Genomic DNA, 22,803 nt, shown 5'->3' with positions numbered 1-22,803 from the left:
TTTAAAGCAATTTTTTACAGCAATATCCAAATAAAAATGAAAATTGTTTTACATCTTTTACATATAAGAAGTGGTATCCTTCAGCCGCAATGACCCCCTGCAATCTTGTCCGGAAGCGATCGCACGCACTCTTTGAAACAAAGGTGTCCATATTCGCGAATGCATCTTCGATAGCGGTGCGTTGCGAAACGACAATAGGGTGCCTCATCTTATTGGTAACTCTTTCGACTACGCTCAAACATAGTAGCCGACGGGGTTCAAATCCGGGCTATTCGGGAGTCAGAACTCCTTTAACCAGAGCATGCCAATGTTAATCAGGTGCCAGGTTTGGACTGAACGGCTCGTATGAGCCGTTGCACCATCCTGTTGAAAGATATGTTGTACCCTAAGGCCAAAATTACCATCCACGGCTCCATGACATTCGTCAAAACTTGCAGATAAACTTCTTTTGTGACAGTTTGTCCGTTTTCAAAGAAATGCGGCAGTGTGGTATCACCCTCATTGGATACCACACCTAGGACGTGACCCCAGAGCTCTGAAGCATTATACTTGGCCACAATATCGTAAACAGTTGATCTCGCATACCCGAACACTCGGCCGGCCGGTGTGGCCGTGCGGTTCTAGGCGCTTCAGTCTGGAACCGCGTGACCGCTACGGTCGCAGGTTCGAATCCTGCCTCGGGCATGGATGTGTGTGATGTCCTTAGGTTAGTTAGGTTTAAGTAGTTCTAAGTTCTAGGGGACTGATGACCTCAGATGTTAAGTCCCATAGTCCTCAGAGCCATTTGAACCATTTTGGAACCCGAAGACTCTAACTACACACATCAAAAACCGTTTTGCATCACCCCGGTTCCCAGAACTCCTGAACATATCCTATGGATATTCTACCACAGACACGGTCCCTTTAACTCTTCGGAGACGTCACTAACCCGCCCAAATATGTAAGCAACCATGCATGAGCAGCCAACAGCCAACCTGTTCCAGTCATTCCACCAGGAAGGAGGTACACGGCTCGTGTTGTATGTAGTTAAACCATGCCTAGACAGGCAGTACCGCGGTTCGATCGCGTCCGCATTGTTACTTTGTGCCAGGAAGGGATCTCAACAAGGGAAGTATCCAGGCGTCTCGGAGCGATTCAAAGCTATGTTGTTCGAACATGGAGAAGATACAGAGAGATAGGAACTGTCGATGACAGGCCTCGGTCACGACGCCCAAGGGCTACTACTGCAATGGATGACCGCTACCTACGGATTATGGCTCGGAGGAACACTGACAGCAACGCTACCATGTTGAATAATGCTTTTTGTGCAGCCACAGGACGTCTTGTTACGACTCCAACTGTGTGCAACAGGATGTATGATGCGCAACTTGACTCCTGACGTCCATGACGATCTTTGCAATCACGACATCATGCAGCGCGGTACAGATGGGCCCAACAACGTGCCTCTCAGGATTGGCATCACGTTCTCTTCGCCGAGGAGTGTCGCCTAAGCCTTCAACCAGACAATCGTCGGAGACGTGTTTGGAGGCAACACGCTGAGGCTGAACGCCTTAGACACACTGTCCAGCGAGTGCAGCAAGGTGAAGGTTCCCTGCTGTTTTAGGGTGGCAGTATGTGGGGCCGAATTACGCCGCTGGTGGTCACGGAAGGCGCCGTAACGGCTGTACGATACGTGAATGCCATCCTCCGATTGACAGTGCAACACGTCGGCAGCATATCGGCGAGGCATTCGTCTTCATGGTCGACGATTCGCGCCCCCGTCGTGCACATCTTATGAATGACCTCCTTCAGGATAACGACATCGCTTGACTAGAGTGGCCAGCATGATCTGCTGACATGAACTCTATCGAATATGCCTCGGATAGATTGAAAAGGGCTGTTTATGAACGACGTGACCCACTAACCAAAAAAATGGCTCTGAGCACTATGGGACTTAACTTCTGTGGTCATCAGTCCACTAGAACTTAGAATTACTTAAACCTAACTAACCTAAGGACATGACACACATCCATGCGCGAGGCAGGATTCGAACCTGCGACCGTAGCGATCGCTCGGTTCCAGACTGTAGCGCCTAGAACCGCTCGGCCACTCCGTCGGCCACACTAACTACTCTGAGGGATCTACACCGAATCGCCATTGAGGAGTGGGACAATCTGGACCAACAGTGCCTTGATGAAGTTGTGGATAGTATGCCACGACGAATGCAGGCATGCATCAATGCAAGACGACGTTCTGCTGGGTATTAGAGCTACTGATGTGTGCAGTAATCTGGACACCTCTGAAGGTCTCGCTGTACGATGGGGAACATGAAATGTGTGGTTTTCATGAGCAATATAAGGGGCGGAAATGACTTTTATGTTGATCTCTATTCCAGGTTCCGTAACTTTCGGAACCGAGGTGATGCAAAATTTTTTTTGCTGTTTGTATTTCACTGGGCGAACGGCCAGCGGGAAGACTTTCGATAATCGCGGCTCTTCGGTTGTACTCCGAACTTGTCCGTAACATCTCGGCCATTTTCAAGTTCTGACTGTTTACTAGACCTCTATGGCTTTCAAGAACGGCCATCGCGACATCCGGCGGAACTACGATATGACGGGAAACTGAAATTGAAATTTGTCCGGATTTAAGTGCCGCACCCCGTACATCTTTCGCTTAACCCATCTAGCAGTGTTTTCAACACTTGCAGAGGCTTCTTTCATAGTTATTGTCGTTCTTGCACTTACATCGGTATCATCTGCACGTACCAGCTTCTAAAATGGTTTGTAGAGAAAATTCTCAGTTGTACTGAGACCTGCATGTCTTAATCTGTTTGCCACAGATTGACTCTGTATACAATTTGTATCTGGATGATTGCTTTTAAAGTTCTGTGTAATGACTAACAGAATGTGCCGGCTTAAACCATTCTAATGCTTCATCTATGAAGATGGTTCAAGACCGAAACTGGTATAATTTGGGTATAAAATACAAACAGCTGATGGTTTAAATGCGCATTTTATACATTACTTAATGGCTGTTGGCAGTCGTCTTCCAAAATGTTGAAATTCATAAGGCGAGGCACAAACGATTCCGCTTGCACGTTTAGATGGAAGCATTGAAAGGGAAAGACTTGGATCTTCGTGAAGAATTTGGTAACGACATATTTGACTAGATTGGGCAAAACTCCACTTATGTAGGAAATATCGTTTTATTTGACAGAGCATTCCCATACACATGTGGGAAGGTTAACTGGCGCAGCATTGCCATATTGGTGTCGGGAACCCCTACAGTTTTCAGGAATATTTCAGAGACGAGAAAGCGATGAATCTGGTCTGAGCTTACAGTTGGACGACTTTCCTTCATCGAGCAAGCAGCAACACGAACCGTTATCTGGACATGTGTTGGCATTATGCTACCCCTCTGCATCTTCCTCTTCATCCGAATGTGATCTTCCAGCAGAACAGCGCACCGCCACACTGGCGTTCACTGTCGCACACAGCTTTGTGCACAACAGCAAGGGAAGGCGGGCTACAGAGTCGTGTGGCAACTGCCTTCGTAGCTGGACAGGAACAGAAGTAATCACAGTGAACTAACAGAAGTTTGACTTAACTTCAGTTTCTCCAAGCGAATGAAGACCCGTTAAAAATGAAGCAGCAAGAAATGGAGACCCGCTCTCAGTGTCAGCAGGGACGAGACACTCTGGCCGCGCCTGGTTGACGCCTGCGAAGTGGAGGGGGACCAATCACGAGCGGGCTGAGCGCCGGTGTCCAGCCCCTCCACACTGCCGCACCAGAGGGCGCTCTTGGCAGAGAGCCGCTGGAGCCGCTGGAGCCGTGGCTCAGCGGGCGCGCACCACTGGATCCCCTGGACTCCACACGACCACTTTTCGCGTGAGACAGAAACTTGCAGTTCCAGTGGCAACAGTATGAGGCCCGTGTGGTGGTATCGACACACGAACCACATTTACATATTTGTGACATCCAGAACCAAACATTTCTACAGCGACTGACGGGACAAAATGGTCCAACCAACCAGCCACCGTGGTTTCCAGACATAATGCCATTTGATATACAGGACATTAAATCCCGTCTGAGGCCTGTGATCATTTTTATGTTAATAATTGGCAACCAATGCTGTACAATCGCAATAAAGTCGTGAGATGTTCAATTGACTCATTTATTAGAACATGTTACGCGTTTCGGAATTACACCCATCAGACGTATGTTACAAAAAAGTACAAAACATAAGTGAACAGCACAGTCAACACGTCTCAACATCACAAAAAAAGATATCGGGTCATATGAGTTACGTTAAACTAGGCAACGACTCAGCAAAAAACCTAGTCTATCATAACCATAGGTGCATAGAACACCGCGAGCTCCTATAAAATACACTATCATAATTTCTTATGAGGGGCTAACAGACACCAAACTCAAAATAGTATCCGTTCAAACAAGCCAAAAAACCACTTGTTCCCACCGGAAGCCTGTTCATTAAACACTGGGTGGGCATCGTGCTGTATACGCGCGTACATCTCCAGATCTTCGAGGCTATCTAAAATCTTCCCTTTTGGCTAGTTTAACGTCATATCGTGGAAGTTAGATGGGTAGATAGGCTGGCATATACCGATTTGTTCATCACCATACTCTTTGGATAGTCCTTGGTGACACAATGGTTTATTTTATTGATTTTAAACTTTAAAGTTTTAACATTTTTAATGTTTTGTTTCTTGTTTTTTAAAAATCTAGAGCTCTCCAGTATCCGAATAGCATAGGTAGGACTCGGGCAGTTTTCGTGCCACTAGTTTATATAAGGAATGTATGAGGTATAATCCACGTGTGTGTTTTGGGATTCTATGAAAATGTTCTTCCTTTCACCACTGAACGTTTTCCCATGTTGTAATGGGGTGTAATTTGTCCTTTAAAGGCTTCTATTTGGGCAGTCATGGCCCGTGGGTATCACTTAGCTGTAATTCTATAGGCGGATGGCTGCCGCCGACGTGGTTGCCGTTGTCTTTAACAGATGGCGCCTAAGAAGTTTGCGTACGCAAACTGATCACAGGGTTTTAGTTTATGATGGATAATGTTGGTTATATTTAATTTGGTCCTATTCTTCTAGAGATCTGGGAGGTTGAAAGGTTTATTAATGAAGGAACTCCCCCCCTCCTCCATTAACATATGATTTGAGTTGTGTTTAGTGCCGCTACTGGCTATAGGTATAGTATGGGAATGTAAAAATTTTGGAGTTTTTCTTTAAAAAAGTTTTCAAAATGCTTTAGTGTTAATGTGTACGGAACTACCATTCCTGTTGCTAGTCGTAATTACACCCTGTTAGATGTTATATCTTGAGTACATTATTATTAAATTACACGTGAACGGTCCGCGGGGGATTAGCCGAGCGGTCTAGGCGCTGCAGTCATGGACTGTGCGGCTGGTCCCGGTGGAGGTTCGAGTCCTCCCTCCTTGTCCTTAGGATAATTTAGGTTAAGTAGTGTGTAAGCTTAGGGACTGATGACCTTAGCAGTTTAGTCCCATAAGATTTCACACACATTTGAACATTTTTTTGTACATGTGAACGCATGGAGCACATGACCATGCACCGCCCCCTACCGAGGGCGCTTCGCTGCTAGTTGATTTGTTTAGTGTCAGTATACGCTCTGCTTCAAGACTGCTTGTGTCGCATTTATAGTCATATGTTATTGGACACTTTCTTTAGATTTGTAAGGGCTATACGCCTGGTTGGTTAGGAAGGAGTTGAAGTTTGTGGTATGTAACTCACATCTCTTTTCTGTAACGTTGAGACGAGTGTGCTGTTCAGTTATGTTTTGTACTTTCTTGTAACGGATGTCTGAAGATGGGTGTAATCCCGAAACGCGTAACATGTTCTAATAAAAGAGTCAATTGAACATCCCATGACTTTATTGCGATTGTACAGCATTGCTTGCCATTTAATAACCCCCTTTAATTTCTTCCTGCAGGTGATGATGTTTAGTTTGTGGGCCACTCAATTACGCGGTCACCAGCACTTGTACAAAGTCCCATTTGTTACACAGTCCACTTTTTCACAGCCACTATCACAAATGATGACGAAATTATGACGACAACACAAACACCCACTCCCCGGGCAGAGAAAATCCCCAAGGCGGCCCGGAATTGAACCCGGGACCCACTCTTCCAGAGACAGCACTGCTAGCCACTAAACGACGAGCTGCGGACTCTTCCTGTGGGGCTACATTACAGACAGTCTGTATGCCTCGTCTTTACATGACTTTGGCGATCTCAACAGCAGAACTGTGGCCGTAATAGCCTCCATCATCGTAGACATGCTTTGGTGCGTATGGGCTTTAAAGCACCGTCTATCCTCTTAGTCTTTGGATTGATGGGACCCATTTTAGTTGCCACAAACCGGAAGTATTTATATCTGATTGGGTCTCTCTTTTTTTTAATACCATTTGTAAATAAGGTAGTTTTCACGTGAGGCGGTGTACATCCTTTTACGATGAGATACAAACACACGGTTAGCCGACCCCACACCCGGCACGCCAGCTTCACAGGGCTGCCCTAGGCGAGCGCTAGCCCCAGCAGCGTAGCGTGCTCGACCGTGAGCGTCTATTTCGGTCGCCGCGCGGAAATATTCTAGCAGCGCGCGCGGACCTGCCTGGCGGCCCTCGATACAGCGGCCAGCCACCTCACCCTCCCCCCCACCCTCCCGCGACTACGCCTCCACCACCCGCCACAAAACCGCTGACGTTACACCCAGCATAAAGCCGACCTCGGTACGTACCTGTCCCTTCCACAGCCTCAGTAAAGGCAGTAGGCGTGGCAACGACACACACTCGCTTTGCGCTCTTGCAACATGTAGCAGTGTCCTTGTTGGTGTACTGCTGCGACATTTTTTGTCCATCCTAAGTCCTGAATTACTTCTGTATTACAGTCTCTGTCTTCACTTATAGATCGTCTTCAGCACGTGCTACACAAACCAAACAAAACGAAGCCCAGTGATATAAAATACCTGACTGACAACGAAGTCAAATTTGGTACCAGACTGCAGAGTTTTCCTTTACAACTTCTTCTATTTCATAAAAGAATTTCTATTACTATAATGTGTAAAAGGTGATGGGTACGCACGTCTGTATGCCCTCTTTATATAGGCAACGATCAGCATGTAGTCGGACTTCTTAAGTAATAGACCCCAGTACGTTGTCCTCGATGGTGAGTGTTCATCGGAGGTGAGAATATCATCTGCAGTGCCCCAGGGAAGTGTTGTAGGTCCGCTGTTGTTTTATATCTGCATAACTGATCTTTTGGATGGGGTAGGTAGCAAAGTGCGGCTGTTTGCTGATGATCCTGTGGTGTACGTGAAGGTGTCGTCGTTGAGTGACTCTAGGGGGATACGAGATGACTTGGACAGGATTTGTGATTGGTCTAAAGAATGGCAGCTAACTCTAAATATAGATAAATGTAAATTAATGCAGATGAATCGGAAAAAGAATCCTGTAATACTCCATTAGTAGTGTAGCGCTTGACACAGTCACGTCGATTAAATATTTGGGCGTAACATTGCAGAGCGATATGAAGTGGGACAAGCATGTAATGGCAGTTGTGAGGAAGGCGGATAGTCGTCTTCGGTTCATTGGTAGAATTTTGGGAAGATGTGGTTCATCTCTAAAGGAGACCGCTGATAAAACACTAATACGACCTATTCTTGAGTACTGCTCGAGCGTTTGGGATCGCTATCAGGTCGGATTGAGGAAGGACATGGAAGCAATTCAGAGGCAGGCTGCTAGATTAATTACTGGTAGGTTTGATCATCACGCGAGTGTTACGGAAATGCTTCAGGAACTCAGGTGGGAGTCTCTAGAGGAAAGGAGGCGTTCTTTTCGTGAATCGCTACTGAGGAAATTTAGAGAACCAGCATTTGAGGCTGACTGCAGTACAATTTTACTGCCGCCAAATTACATTCCGCGGAAAGACCACAAAGATAAGAGAGATTAGGGCTCGTACATAGGCATATAGGCAGTCATTTTTCCGTCGTTCGGTTTGGGCATGCAACAGGGAGAGATGATGCTAGTTGTGGCACGAGGTACCCTCCGCCACGCACCGTATGGTGGATTTCGGAGTATGAATGTAGATGTAGATTTATTTAGGAAGTAATTTGTGATGTGCTTGTAAAATGGATCATTTCACATCACTATGATGTCTCGGGGAAATGATCCACGGAGATAAAACAACCAAATTAATTTACCCTGTACAGCTCCCTGGAAATTATTCCCTGGTGTCTTCTCATGCTGTCCCTTCTTCTTGTCAGTGTTTTCGATACGTCCCTCTCCTCACCCATTCTGCAGCGAACCTCCTCGTCTCTTAACTAATCAGTCCACCTAATTTTCAACATACTTCTACAGCTGCACATCTCAAACGCTTCAAACTTTCTCTTTTGCGGTTGTGCCACGATCCGTCATCCACTACCTTACAACGCTGTCCTCCAAATAGACATTCTCAGAGAGTTCTTTTACAAATTAACGCCAAAGTTTGATACTATTACGCCAGAAATGCCAGTTTGCTTGCACTAGTATGAAAAATAGGCGTTAATCTGAGGACGAAAATTTGCGCTGAGGAAAATTTTAAAGTTTTTAATTATAACGCACTCTTCTTTGCTTGAGCTTAATTTGTCATGGATGTAAGAACATTCGTCACATCTGTCATGTTTGGGGGTTTATTCTAAATTACCAATTCTCAACTTAATAACTGTGACTGTCTAAGATGATTTTGAAAGACTTATCCCTTACTTACTTATTGTTTAAGAATTACAAGTTTTGTCATGTCAATCGGTGGTTAAAATTTAAAAAGGCATATTCTTATTTAACAGCCTGTTATGTTCAGAGATATTTGGTGATAACTGATTTTATTTTGTCCTATCATGTGCACTGTAAATAAATGTGATCATTGGAAGAACAAATGGTGCAATAATTGCAGACCCATCCTTCCACGTGAGTCTTTTCCTACCCCAACCTGTATCTTGAGGTTTCAGTGATCTCACATACCACTTTTGAGATACAATGTCCGAATGAAGTGTCGGAAGTTCCATGCGGCTTTTCGCGGATGATGCTGTAATATACAGAGAAGTTGCAGCATTAGAAAATTGTGGCGAAGTGCAGGAAGATCTGCAGCGGATAGGCACTTGGTGCAGGGAATGGCAACTGACCCTTAACATAGACAAACGTAATGTATTGCGAATACATAGAAAGAAGGATCCTTTATTGTATGATTATATTATAGCGGAACAAACACTGGTGGCAGGTACTTCTGTAAAATATCTGGGAGTATGCGTGCGGAACGATTTGAAGTGGAATGATCATATAAAATTAATTGTTGGTAAGGCGGGTACCAGGTTGAGATTCATTGGGAGAGTCCTTAGAAAATGTAGTCCATCAACAAAGGAGGTGGCTTACAAAACACTCGTTCGACCTATACTTGAGTATTGCTCATCAGTGTGGGATCCGTACCAGATCGGGTTGACGGAGGAGATAGAATAGATCCAAAGAAGAGCGGCGCGTTTCGTCACAGGGTTATTTGGTAACCGTGATAGCGTTACGGAGACGTTTAGCAAACTCAAGTGGCAGACTCTGCAAGAGAGGCGCTCTGCATCGCGGTGTAGCTTGCTGTCCAGGTTTGGAGAGGGTGCGTATCTGGATGAGGTATCGAATATATTGCTTTCCCCTACTTATACCTGCCGAGGAGATCACGAATGTAAAATTAGAGAGATTAGAGCGCGCACGGAGGCTTTCAGACAGTCGTTTTTCCCGCAAACCATACGCGACTGGAACAGAAAAGGGAGGTAATGACAGTGGCACGTAAAGTGCCCTCCGCCACACACCGTTGGGTGGCTTGCGGAGTATAAATGTAGATGTAGATGTAGAAGTTGCTACACCTTTAGGATCAGTGTGTCACTGGTCGCTGGCCGGTGCGCCCGAGCGGTTCCAGGCGCTTCAGTCTGGAACCGCGTGACCGCTACGGTCACAGGTTCGAATCCTGCCTCGGGCATGGATGTGTGTGATGTCCTTAGGTTAATTAGGTTTAAGTAGTTCTAAATTCTAGGGGACTGATGACCTCAGATGTTAAGTCCCATAGTGCTCAGAGCCATTTGAACCATTTTTGTCACTGGTCGCTGGCAGAGCGAAGTGTTCCAAGGAACTGGAAAAAAAGCACAGGCCATTCCCGGCTTCACAATGCCTCGTCCAACACATGCACAAAACGACAGGCGTGTATCTGTGATGCTAGTCGGAACAATTTTTGAACACGTTTTTCGCTCGCGTATTGATACATTTCCGGATACCGAAATTCTCCTCTGTAGAAATGAACATGGGTTCCGTAAACAACGATCGTGTGGAATCTCCTTCACTCTTTTCGTCCAAAGAAACTCAGCAGGCTCTATAAACTAGCCGGAGGTTGACTGACGTCATGCTCATTCACTTCCAGAAGCCGTTCGATACAGCTCCACTGAAAAAAATACGAGGGTACCAAATACCAAATCATCTGAGTGACAGCTCCTAGCAGGAAGAGAACAATGACAACGTATCACTCTAAAGCCCGCCTCACACGGAGCAAGATTCGCTGCGAGTTTCCTTGCTGGCTCGCGCGGCGGCTGCCTTGCGGGCTCCGTCGTCTGCTAGCCGGATACCTTGCTGGTCCGGTGTTATTTTTTTTTTTTTTTTTGTAAGGTTCCCTGAGTGCTACCTGCGTTGGCCAATCATGAGACGTTTCGTTTTTGACGTCAGACGCGGAAAGTTTGGGCGGGAAGCCTTTGTTGATAGTCGCTTTTCTGCTGTTGTGAGGTGCGGTAGGAAGTTATAATAATTAAATAATGGCACAGGAGTGGTCCAAGGAAGCGATTGAAGCATTGATATGTACTTATAGGGAAGACCAGTGTCTGTACGTCGTGAAAAGCGCAAACTATTATAATAAACACTTGCGTGCAGAACAAAAAATGGTTCAAACGGCTCTGAGCACTATGGGACTTATCATCTATGGTCATCAGTCACCTAGAACTACTTAAACCTAACCAACCTAAGGACATCACACAACACCCAGTCATCACGAGGCAGAGAAAATCCCTGACCCCGCCGGGAATCGAACCCCGGAACCCGGGCTTGGGAAGCGAGAAAGCTACCGCACGACCACGAGCTGCGCACCACTCGAAACAGTTGCAAGTGCCGTGTGTCTTGTTCCACCATATCCGTTCGTATAAAATTTGCGAAGGATGTACGATCTTCTATCCTATAAAATGAAGTCGTATTTAATAGTCATTTCTGGTGGCCGGCCGGTGTGGCCGTGCGGTTAAAGGCGCTTCAGTCTGGAACCGCGTGACCGCTCCGGTCGCAGGTTCGAATCCTGCCTCGGGCATGGATGTGTGTGATGTCCTTAGGTTAGTTAGGTTTAATTAGTTCTAAGTTCTAGGCGACTGATGACCTCAGAAGTTAAGTCGCATAGTGCTCAGAGCCAGTTGAACCATTTCATTTTTGGTATATTTATAAAGTCAAACAGTAATGAAATGGTGGCACTTTTCAAACAAAAGTAGATGTTATGCGAACTAACCTCAACTCTTTATGAAGCATGGAGAGCACACCTTTTCCACCGTTTCTCCTCTTAATCCAGTTTCTCGTCCATTCTTTCTTTTTTCTTCATTCATTAGCGTGCATTTCTGCATCGTTTAGCACCAAAACAGCTAATAACGCCAGTTTGCTCTGAACATCTGTACCTGAAGCAGCCATCTTCGTTCGATACAACATGCAGCCGATCACAACACAGCTAGCCGCCGACCTTGCACCGTGGCAGAGCTTCGGCACGGGAGACAGCCGGCTCCTTTCCCTGCAGGCCGGCAGGCATGCACGCCACCTCGCAAACTTGCGGCGAACCTTGCTCCGTGTGAGACGGGCTTAACGGATAAATGTTTTCAGAGGTGAGGGTAATTTTTGTGAGCTCTAAGTGAATGTTATACGACCTTTAACTTATATATTAACTATTCCTGCGGCTTTTCTCACTTATGTATTCGACACATGTATTGCAGGCATCACCTGCTCCATCATGTTTATGGCCACCTTTTCCTCCCGCCATGTTTCTGTCCACCTCGTCCTCAAACGTATCTGTCCAATCCTTCCACATCTACATCTACATCCATACTCCGCAATTTACCTGACAGTGTGTGGCGGAGGGTACCTTGAGTACCTCTATCGGTTCTCCCTTCTATTCCAGTCTCGTATTGTTCGTGGAAAGAAGGATTGTCGGTATGCCTCTGTGTGGGCTCTAATCTGTCTGATTTTATCGCCATGGTCTCTTCGCGAGATATACGTAGGAGGGAGCAATATACTGCTCGACTCCTCGGTGAATGTATGTTTTCGAAACTTCAACAAAAGCCCGTACCGAGCTACTGAGCGTCTCTCCTGCAGAGTCTTCCACTGGAGTTCATCTATCATCTCCGCTAACGCTTTTGCGATTACTAAATGATCCTGAAACGAAGCGCGTTGCTCTCCATTGGATCTTCTCTCTCTCTTCCATCAACCCTATCCGGTACGGATCACACTGGTGAGCAGTATTCAAGCAGTGGGCGAACAAGTGTACTGTAACCTACTTCCTCTGTTTTCGGATTGCATTTCCTTAGGACGCTTCCAATGAATCTGTCTGGCATCTGCTTTACTGGCGATCAACTTTATATGATCATTCCATTTTAAATCACTCCTAATGCCTACTTCCAGATAATTTATGGAATTAACTGCTTCCAGTTGCTGACCTGCTGTACCTAAATGATAAAGGATGTTTCGTTCTATGTATTCGCAACACATTACACTTGTCTGCATTGAGATTCAATTGCCATTCCCCTGCACCATCCGTCAATTCGCTGCAGTTCCTCCTGCATTTCAGAACAATTCTCCATTGCTACAACCTCTCGATATACCACAGCATCATCCGCAAAAAGCCTCAGTGAACTTCTGATGTTATCCACAAGGTCATTTATGTATATTCCAGCCACTCTCTCTGCCTTTTCATCTTCCCCTCTCATCCCATCTCCTCCTCCTGCTCCTCCCATCCCCCTCGCTACCAATATGCTCTTGCCCCGTTGTTCATCTCCTCCTGCCCCCTTTATGCATCGCTCCCCTTATCCTACCTCTCTCCCAACCTATTCCCCTCCTGCATCCTCCATCTGTCTACCTCCCCACCCCCTAACCATCCCACTCTTCCCCCAGCCTTGCCCATCTGCACATGTAGCCCCTGCAAAACAACTCAACAAAGCAGATGAATGCTATGGCAACACAAAATGCTTGTGCAGGGCAGCCTACATGTTGAGGGCTGGAAAACTGTTTTTTGGACCCAATGAGCAGGCTGCCCTACAAAAGAGATCGATATGGCAGGCGAAAACTACTCCCACACACCTTGTCCATCGCGGACGACAGTCTACATGGCTGGGGCTGAAAAAACATATATTTACATGTATGTCTGCTCCTATTGAAGGTAGGAGGTTCTAAGCCCCACAGTGCTGATACTGATAAAATTTTCTGTTTGCATACCAGTTGTTGTTGTTGTTGTTGTGGTCTTCAGTCCTGAGACTGGTTTGATATAGCTCTCCATGCTACTCTATCCTGTGCAAGGTTCTTCATCTCCCAGTACTTACTGCAACCTACATCCTTCTGAATCTGCTTAGTGTATTCATCTCTTGGTCTCCCTCTACGATTTTTACCCTCCACGCTGCCCTCCAATGCTAAATTTGTGATCCCTTGATGCCTCAGAACATGTCCTACCAACCCGTCCCTTCTTCTTGTCAAGTTGTGCCACAAACTCCTCTTCTCACCAATTCTATTCAATACCTCCTCATTAGTTACGTGATCTACCCATCTAATCTTCAGCATTCTTCTGTAGCACCACATTTTGAAAGCTTCTATTCTCTTCTTGTCCAAACTATTTATCGTCCACGTTTCACTCCCATACATGGCTACACACCACACAAATACTTTAAGAAACGACTTCCTGACACTTAAATCTATACCCGATGTTAACAAATTTCTCTTCTTCAGAAAAGCTTTCCTTGCCATTGCCAGTCTACATTTTATATCCTCTCTACTTCGACCATCATCAGTTATTTTGCTCCCCAAATAGCAAAACTCCTTTACTACTTTAAGTGCCTCATTTCCTAATCTAATTCCCTCAGCACCACCCGACTTAATTCGACTACATTCCATTATCCTCGTTTTGCTTTTGTTGGTGTTCGTCTTATACCCTCCTTTCAAGCTACTTTATATACTACCAAGTGGCAAACGACAAAAGTTCCATAAGGCTTTTCACTGATGATGCTGTTGTATGCAGAGAAGTGTCAATGTTAGAAAACTTTGGCAGAATGCAGGAAAACCTGCAGATTGGCTTCTGGCACAGGACTTGGTAGTTGAGCCTCAACATAAACAAATATGATGTATTGCCTTTAAATAGACAGAAAAACGTATTAATATGTGATTACAGGTGTGCAGTACACTCACTGCAAGCAGTCACTTTCGTTAAAGGTCTTTTGATCAGGACTTTACTACTGTTCACCAGTCTGGCATCCAAAAAATACGGGATTGGTGAGATGCTTAGCGAATTCCAGTACCAGTCGCTATAAGAGAGCGATTGTGCATCACGGTGTAGTTTACTGTAAAAAGTGCGAGAGCGTATGTTCGTAGATGACTCAATCAATACGTTGCTTCCTCCTACGTATATCACGCGAAAAGAACGTGGCAGTACAATTGTAGGGATTGGAGCTCACGAAGAGGCTAACCAGCGGTTGTTCTTCCTGCATGCTGGAACTGGAAAGTGGGAAAGTGACAGAGGTACAGAAAGTACCCTCCACCAAATACCATAGGATGGTTTTGCGGAGTGCACGTGTCACGTTGCGAAAGTCGACGAGCTGCAAGCGTGCGTTCAGATGCACGCACCGTGTGTGGATGGCTTTAGAGCTTACAAGGGAACCTCCCCATCGCACCCCCCTCAGATTTAATTATAAGTTGTCACAGTGAATAGGCGTTGAAAAACTGAACACAGATCAATCGAGAAAACAGGAAGAAGTTGTGTGGAACTATGAAAAAAATAAGCAAAATATACTAACTGAGTAGTCCATGTGGAGGATAGTGTGAGCTCAGGAGCGCCGTCGTCCCGTGGTTAGCGTGAGCAGCTGCGGAACGAGAGGTCTTTGATTCAAGTCTTCCCTCGAGTGGAAAGTTTAATTTTTCATTTTCAGACAATTACTTTGCGTTGCTGCACAGGTACACAGAGCAGTATTGTTTACGTGATCGTGTGTCAATTATCAAAGTTCAGGCACTCTCACATAGTCAACTTCACTCTCCAAAATTCGAGGACATGTTCAGATTTGCTTGGACATATGCAGGATTTGACAGTCTACACACGGAAAAATTTGAAAATGTTAAAAACATATGTTTTGACAGAGCACAGGGAAAACTGTGCGACTGTGAAACTGTTGCAGTCATTTGTTGCAGTTTTCTGTGACAAACTCTTATGTTTTCATCACTTTTTTGGGAGTGATTATCACATCCACAAGAAAACCTAAATCGGGCAAGGTAGAAGAATCTTTTTACCCATTCGCCAAGTGTACAAGTTAGGTGGGTCGACAACATACTCCTGTCATGTGACGCACATGCCGTCACCAGTGTCATATAGAATATATCAGACGTGTTTTTCTGCTGTCCGCAGCTCGTGGTCGTGCGGTAGCGATCTCGCTTCCCACGCCCGGGTTCGATTCCCGGCGGGGTCAGGGATTTTCTCTGCCTCGTGATGACTGGCTGTTGTGTATTGTCCTTCGGTTAGTTAGGTTTAAGTAGTTCTAAGTTCTAGGGGACTGATGACCGTAGATGTTGAGTCCCATAGTGCTCAGAGCCATTTTTTTTGTTTTCCTGTGGAGGAATCGGTTGACCTATAACCTGGCGATCAAATGTTTTCGGTTCCCATTGGAGAGGCACGTCCTTTCGTCTACTAACTGCGGTGCGGTCGCAGACACTAAACTCATTACAGTGAACAAAAAAATGGTTCAGATGGCTCTGAGCACTATGGGACTCAACTGCTGACGTCATAAGTCCCCTAGAACTAACCTAAGGACATCACACACATCCATGCCCGAGGCAGGATTCGAACCTGCGGCCGTAGGGGTCGCGCGGTTCCAGACTGTAGCGCCTAGAACCGCTCGGCCACTCCGGCCGGCTACAGCGGACGTCAATGAATAACGGGCAGGTCACAACTTTGTGAAAATAAAGAAAGTAAACTTTTCACTCTTTTTTTTTCCTAAATCTCCAAGCTGGCCGGTAAACGAACCCGAGCCTGCTGTATGGGAGGCAAGCATTTTTCCACTTGTTTTTCTTCTTCTTCTTTCGATTTCGGCCATCTTTGGACCACGTTCAACAATTCACTTGCCCGGCTTTTTGATCTTTTTTTCTCTCTTCCCAATATTTCCTCATCATTTTCGAGTGGTTCCTCCTCCGCTCTTCCGACCATTTCCTGTTATTATTCTTTAGTTTCGTTTCTTCTGGAAAACACTTAATTTCGTTCACTATTTGTCTAAACTTTTCCCTGTCCCTGATTGACTCACGGGTGACATTAAAATAGGCCAAATCCTTTTTCACCATCTGTATCCATTTATTGTTGGTTTTTTCGTTCCTGTTACTATGTTCAAACACTTTTCTTGTTAGTCTGTTTCCATCCATCCTCGACAGGTGACCATAAAACGTTAGTCTGCGTTTACGCATTGCCTCACTCACTTTCTCAATAGTTTTGTATATTTCCTTATTACTCTTTAGCTTGTACTCTTCCCCAATCTTTCTCGGTCCTAATATTTTTCTCAAAATTTTCCTTTCTTTCTTTTCCATGTTTTCTATTTCCTCCTTTTTGTTAAGAGTTAGGCACTCCGATGCATACAGGCATTCTGGTCTAATGACAGTTTTATAATGTCTTAATTTAGCTTGAATCGAAATGTTTTTTTTGTTATATATGTCTTTGGTTTTTTGAAAAGCAAATTCCATTTTCCTTGCTCTCGCCTGGTTTGCACTCTTGTCTAAACCATTCACTTGAATTATTTCACCTAAATACTTAAATTTTTCTACTCTCTTAATATTGCCGTATTTAGTAATAAGATTTTTCTTGTTATTTCTATGATTAGACATATACACGGTTTTTTCAAATGAAATCTGCAGTCCAGCTCTGGCCGAAACTTCTTGTAGTTTCTCCAAGTAGTTCTGAGCTATTTCTTCGTTTTCTGTAATTATTGCCAGATCGTCTGCAAAAGCTAAACAGTCCACTTCTATTTTTTCTTTTTTTGTTCCGATTCTGATGTCATTCTTGGTGCCTTTGAGTTCTTCTTTCCATATTCTCAATATCTTTTCCAGTACGCAGTTGAAGAGGATTGGGGATAAACCATCACCTTGTCTAACACCTGTTTTAATTTCGAACTTCCTTGAAATTTCACCCATAAATTTAACTTTGGCCTTACTGTTTGTTAGCGTCTGTTTGATAATTTGAATTGTTTTCTTATCGACCCCAAATTCTTCCAATACTTTCAGTAATGTTTCTCTATCTACCGAGTCGTATGCTTTTTTGAAATCTACAAATACTATTGCAAATCTCTGGCCTCTTGAGATTCTGTAACGAATTAGTGTTTTCAGGTTAAATATTTGTTCAACACAGGATCTACCTTGTCTAAAACCTGCTTGATATTCACCTATTTTTTTGTCCAGAACTCGCTCCACGATTTGAAGTAATTTCCTTGACAAAATTTTGTATCCTACTGGTAGTAGCGAGATCCCTCTATAATTATTAACATTCATCTTATCCCCCTTTTTGTGTAGTGGGTGTATCAGGGCACACTGCCAGTCTTCAGGAATTCTTTCTTCGTCCCAGATCTTCTTAAACATATGTTCCAAAACTTGTGGGAGGTTGGTATCCATTATTTTTAGGATTTCTGGTACTATGGAGTCTTCACCTGGGGCTTTATTGTTTTTTAGACTGTGTATTATGTGTTTTATTTCTTCAGCGTCTGGAGGTTTTGACTCGGTATTAGTATTTCGGTGGTTTTCAAAACTCATTTTATCTTTGGGTGGTTCACAATTTAGTAGATTCTCGAAATATTTTGCTAGTATTTCACAATTAGTCTTGTTTGTCAAACCTAGCTTGTTCTCTTCATCTTTAAAACATAAATTTGGGGATTGGTATTTGGTTAGCTGTTTTCTAAAAGTTTTGTAGAAATCTCTAGAATTATTTCTTTTAAAGTCTTCCTCAATCTGTTCTAGGTTATCCTGAAATTGTCTTCTTTTTTTATTACGGAAAAGCTTAGCTGTTTCTCTTCTCTGGATTTTAAAATTGTCAAGATCTTGAGGATCTTTTGTGGAGTTCCATTTCTGCCACAATTTCTGTCTCTTCTCCAGGTTCTCATCACATTCATTGTCCCACCATGGATGTCTTCTTACTCTTTTCACGAGACAATTTTCTTTTGCTATTTCAACTATTTCGTTTTTGATCTCCTCCCATCCCGCTTCCTTATTTATTGTGGATATGCCATCGCTATCTTTGTGCAATGCTCTTTGAAACCGTTGTTTAATTTCTTCATTTTTTAAAGATTCTGTGTTATATTTTGGAATTTTGTAAAAGGTTTTCTTCTCTTTTCGAAATGGGAGTGGTCTGAATTTAATCGTAGTCAAATAGTGGTCTGAATCAACATCAAGGCTTTTCAGCACTTTAGTGTTTTGAATTTCTTCTTGACAATGAAGTGAGATAGCCACATGGTCAATTTGTAATTCTCCGAGAAGTGGATTTGGTGATCTCCATGTTTTAGTTTTTCGGCTCAGCTTTTTGAAATGTGTTGTCATTATTTTCAAGTTGAAATGCCTACATACCTCTATAAGCCTTTCTCCATTTTTTGAAGTTCTTTTGTGACCTGGGAAGAGGCCTACTGTTCCATGGTATTTTTTCTCCCTTCCTATTTGTGCGTTAAAATCGCCTACTAACATTTTTATGTTCTTCTTTGAGCATCTATCCAGTTCCATTTCAAGTATCTCCCAAAATTCTTCAACTTTCTCCGGGTTATTTTTGTTGTCCTGGTTTATGGGTGCATGGCAGTTGATTATAGAGTATCCTTTGTTTTTACATTTAATCTCAAGAATGGATAGTCTCTCAGAACTCGAGTAGAAGTTAGTAACTGAATCTAAAATTGAGTGATGTACCAGAAATGCTGTTCCCAGGTATGGCATTTGTTTCATTAAGATTTTACCTGGTTTTCCTTTAAATAAACGATAGTTTTCAAAATCTAAAGCAGTTTCATCTAAAAACCTTGTTTCTTGCAATGCACATATTAAAATTTCTTTCTGGTTCAGCTTTTCAATCAATGATTTCAATTTTCCTACTTTAATTAGAGAGTTTACATTTAGGGTTGCAAACATAGTTGCTTTCTTAAATTTCAGTGTTGAGGGCTGCATACATGTTGGTTGGGGTCCTCCAAAATCCTTTGACCCCTTTGCATTGTTTCTACGAACAACGGAGGATTTGCCATTCGGTCTACCTCTTGGAGTAGTGTCTATCTTTGACGACGTTCCCATCATGCTTTGCAATAATTGTTGGATAATAAATTGGGGGATCGGGTTGCCCCGAATCCGAAATTAAAACCAAGGTAGTAAGCCCTGGAGTTAGCTCTTCCGCTCTCTCTGCCGTTGGGAAATTGTTCCTCTTCCGCCATTGAGACCGTTGGCTGGGTTTCACCTAGTAACCCTAGGCAGGGGCCCTATGACAGGGTGCTACCATCTGGAGCCGGACGGACCCTGGTTTTTTTACGAGGTTGTTACTCCTCCCCCTCCACACTTCCCCATCCACTTGTTTTTGTTTTATCCATCCTATTTTTTTAATTCAGAAAATTGTAGTCACACAACGCATTAATATATACAGTAATTTTTTTTTTTAAGGATGGTCTGGGCGTGGCAGACGCCGCACTAGCAGTGGGGTCACTCTCGGGAAGACTCTCGTTCCGCAGCTGCTCACGCTAACCACGGGACCACGGCGCTCCTGAGCTCACACTATCCTTGATGTTGCCTGTCTTCCACATGGACTATTCAGTTTGTATATTTTGCTCATTTTTTTCATAGTTCCACACAACTTCTTCCTGTTTTCTCGATTGATCTGTGTTCAGTTTTCCAAGGCCTATCCACTGTGCCAACTTATAACTAAATCTGAAGGGGGTGCGATGGGCAGGTTCCCTCGTTAGAAGTTTGTGAGTGAACGAGCTGAGACAACTTGCTGCTGCGTGTACTCACCGGGGAAGTACTCGTAGCGCTCCTGGAAGCAGGAGTTGGGCATGGCGGTGGCGTCCAGCACGCCGTGCCACGGGTCCACGGGCACGGGCCGGCGGTAGCGCAGAGGGCCCAGCGGCGGCTTCGCGAACGGGATGCCCGTGAAGATGTGCACCTGCAACCGAAACGCCGACACTGCTTTCAGCAAAGTAGCAACGGCTCAAAAAGCAAAAACAAATAAATGGAAATGCCGTGTGGCTAGGGCCTCCTGTCGGATAGACCGTGCGCCTGGTGCAAGTCTTTCGAGTTGACGCCACTGCGGCGACGGGGATGAAATGATGATGATTAGGAAAACACAGCACCCCGTCCCTGAGCAGAGAAAATCTCGGACCCAGCCGGGAATCGAACCCGGTTCGTTAGGTATGACATTCCGTCGCGCTGACCATTCAGCTACCAGGGGCGGATCTTTTCTCGGTAAACTGACTGCAGGGAAGAAACCAAAACAGCACATACACCGATGATCCGAAACATTATGACCACGTGTTTAATAGCGTGTTGTCCCAATTCTGAGACGCAGTACAGCGGAGATTGTGCTTGACATGGATTCTACAAGCCCTCGACAGGATTTCAGAAGAATGTGGAACCGGTTGTCTGCGCACAGGCCAGTCAATCCCCGCAAGTTACGGGATGCTGGTTTACGGTCAAGCAGCTGGCACACGATATGTGTTCCAGCGCGTACAGACGAGGCACATTTTCTGGCCAAGACATCAATGTGAGTTGGCTGCAATGCCCCGCAAACCATTTTAGCACGATTCTGACCTTCCAACTCGGACGCCGGCCGCTGTGGCCGAGAGGTTCTAGGCGCTTCAGTCCGGAACCGCGCAGCTGCTGCTGTCGCAGGTTCGAATCCTGCCTCCGGCATGGATGTGTGTGATGTCCTTAGGTTTAAGTAGTTCCAAGTCTAGGGGACTGATGACCACAGCAGTTAAGTCCCATAGTGTTCAGAGCCATTTGAACCATTTGTTCACCCCCCCCCCTCCCACCCCCGTGCCTCTGATACTGATTGTGGTTTATTGTCATTGTCAACCAATCCGTCATTGCGAACTGAAGATGCTTAAAATTAATGGGCAAACATGTTAGGGTCGTTAGTATATGGCTTATGAGGGAGACCTCTGCAGCTGATGGATCTGTGAGGATAACAGCTTCAATTGCAGTATCTAGCATAGATTTAATCCAGAAATAGGTAAGATTACAACATTTCATTCGATTCTGATTCCGCTGAAGTATTTTAAACGTAAACCGATTTGCCATAAATACATCTTTTCTGGTAATGGAAATGCCGTATGGCTAGGACCTCCCAGCGGGTAGACCGTTCGCTGGTGCAAGTCTTTCTAGTTGACGCCACTTCGGCGACTTGCGTGTCGACGGGGATGAAATGACGATGATAAGGACAACACCCAGTCCCTGAGCGGAGGAAATCTCCGACCCAGCCGGGAATCGAACCCGGGCCGTTAGGTATGACATTCCGACGCGCTGACCAGTCAGCTGCCAGGAGCGGACCAAATAACAAATAAGCTCAGCAGACTAAACTAATTATCACGTTAGAAAATTCATATTTACTGGTGTCCAAAATTAAAGCAACAAACCGCTGTTTCCGCGTCCTGTCGGTCTTACAAGGAGACGGCACGACAGTGGGGTCCAGGATTTTTCCGAAATTTTGTGTGGTGAAAGAGGACCCCTAACACCTCACGTGGTTAAAATATTAGGACGCACTACTCGGAAAATCCCGGTAAAAATCAATCTAAAGTTTCTTAGGTGCCTTATGAGTATAAAATGTTAGTCCATTGACGACCCGCCGTGTGGCTTACATGGTTAGCGCTCATACCCTTACGGCAGAAGTCTCGGGTTCCATTCCTCCCCGGCACTTTTTTTTTCTTCTGTTGCTTGCAAAACTGCAACGCATTGTTACAATAGAATCGTGAAATTAATTCCCGGGAAGATTGTATAAAAATTCATTCTGTAATTCACCATCAATTATCGTCACCAACATTCCGAGACATGATTCAATATGCCTGGTTTGCCTCAAAATTATCAGAAACTCAAAACATTTTCGTAAATGTTAATGGGGTATGTTTTTGTACAGATTTATTGCAAACGACTTGTGATTGAAAAAAATCCGCTTTTATATGTTGCGCAAGATGTCGCAAAAATTATTCCTTTGTTCGTTTGTACGACAATTACCACTGTGATTCTTGTTTGTAATTATTAAATGTAGAAAAACTGAATGTTTCAGAATCGCATTTGTTATTCTGATTAAAAACCCAATGTTTCTCCTCATATAATTTACAATGAAAAATGAAAAACCCACCGCCATGAATTGTGTTGTTGGACAAAAAGAAAATAATTTTTATTCAATAATTTAACTAATTTGTTGAAGATAATGTAGGATTGGGAGACTTTCTGGATAAATTGTGGAATAACAAAAGAAAATGAAACAAAAGAAAAAAGAGGAATCGAACCCGAGACCTCGGGCG

At 44.5% G+C, this 22,803-nt stretch overlaps 1 protein-coding gene across 1 annotated transcript in view; it reads right to left on the bottom strand.

Moving 5' to 3' along the window:
• The window catches only part of LOC126109828 (acetylcholinesterase-like), a 701,016-nt gene that overhangs the window by 656,851 nt on the left and 21,362 nt on the right, over positions 1 to 22,803 (bottom strand). The window contains exon 3 of the mRNA XM_049914883.1: positions 20,294 to 20,444. Within this exon, the coding sequence (XP_049770840.1) occupies positions 20,294 to 20,444 (151 nt within the window). The remainder of the gene's footprint in view (positions 1 to 20,293; positions 20,445 to 22,803) is intronic.

Source organism: Schistocerca cancellata, chromosome 12 (assembly GCF_023864275.1).
Source record: "Schistocerca cancellata isolate TAMUIC-IGC-003103 chromosome 12, iqSchCanc2.1, whole genome shotgun sequence".
NCBI classification, from domain to species: Eukaryota; Metazoa; Arthropoda; class Insecta; order Orthoptera; family Acrididae; genus Schistocerca; species Schistocerca cancellata.
The sequence above is the reverse complement of the archived record's forward strand: the minus strand, read 5'-3'. Positions and strand labels throughout refer to the sequence as shown.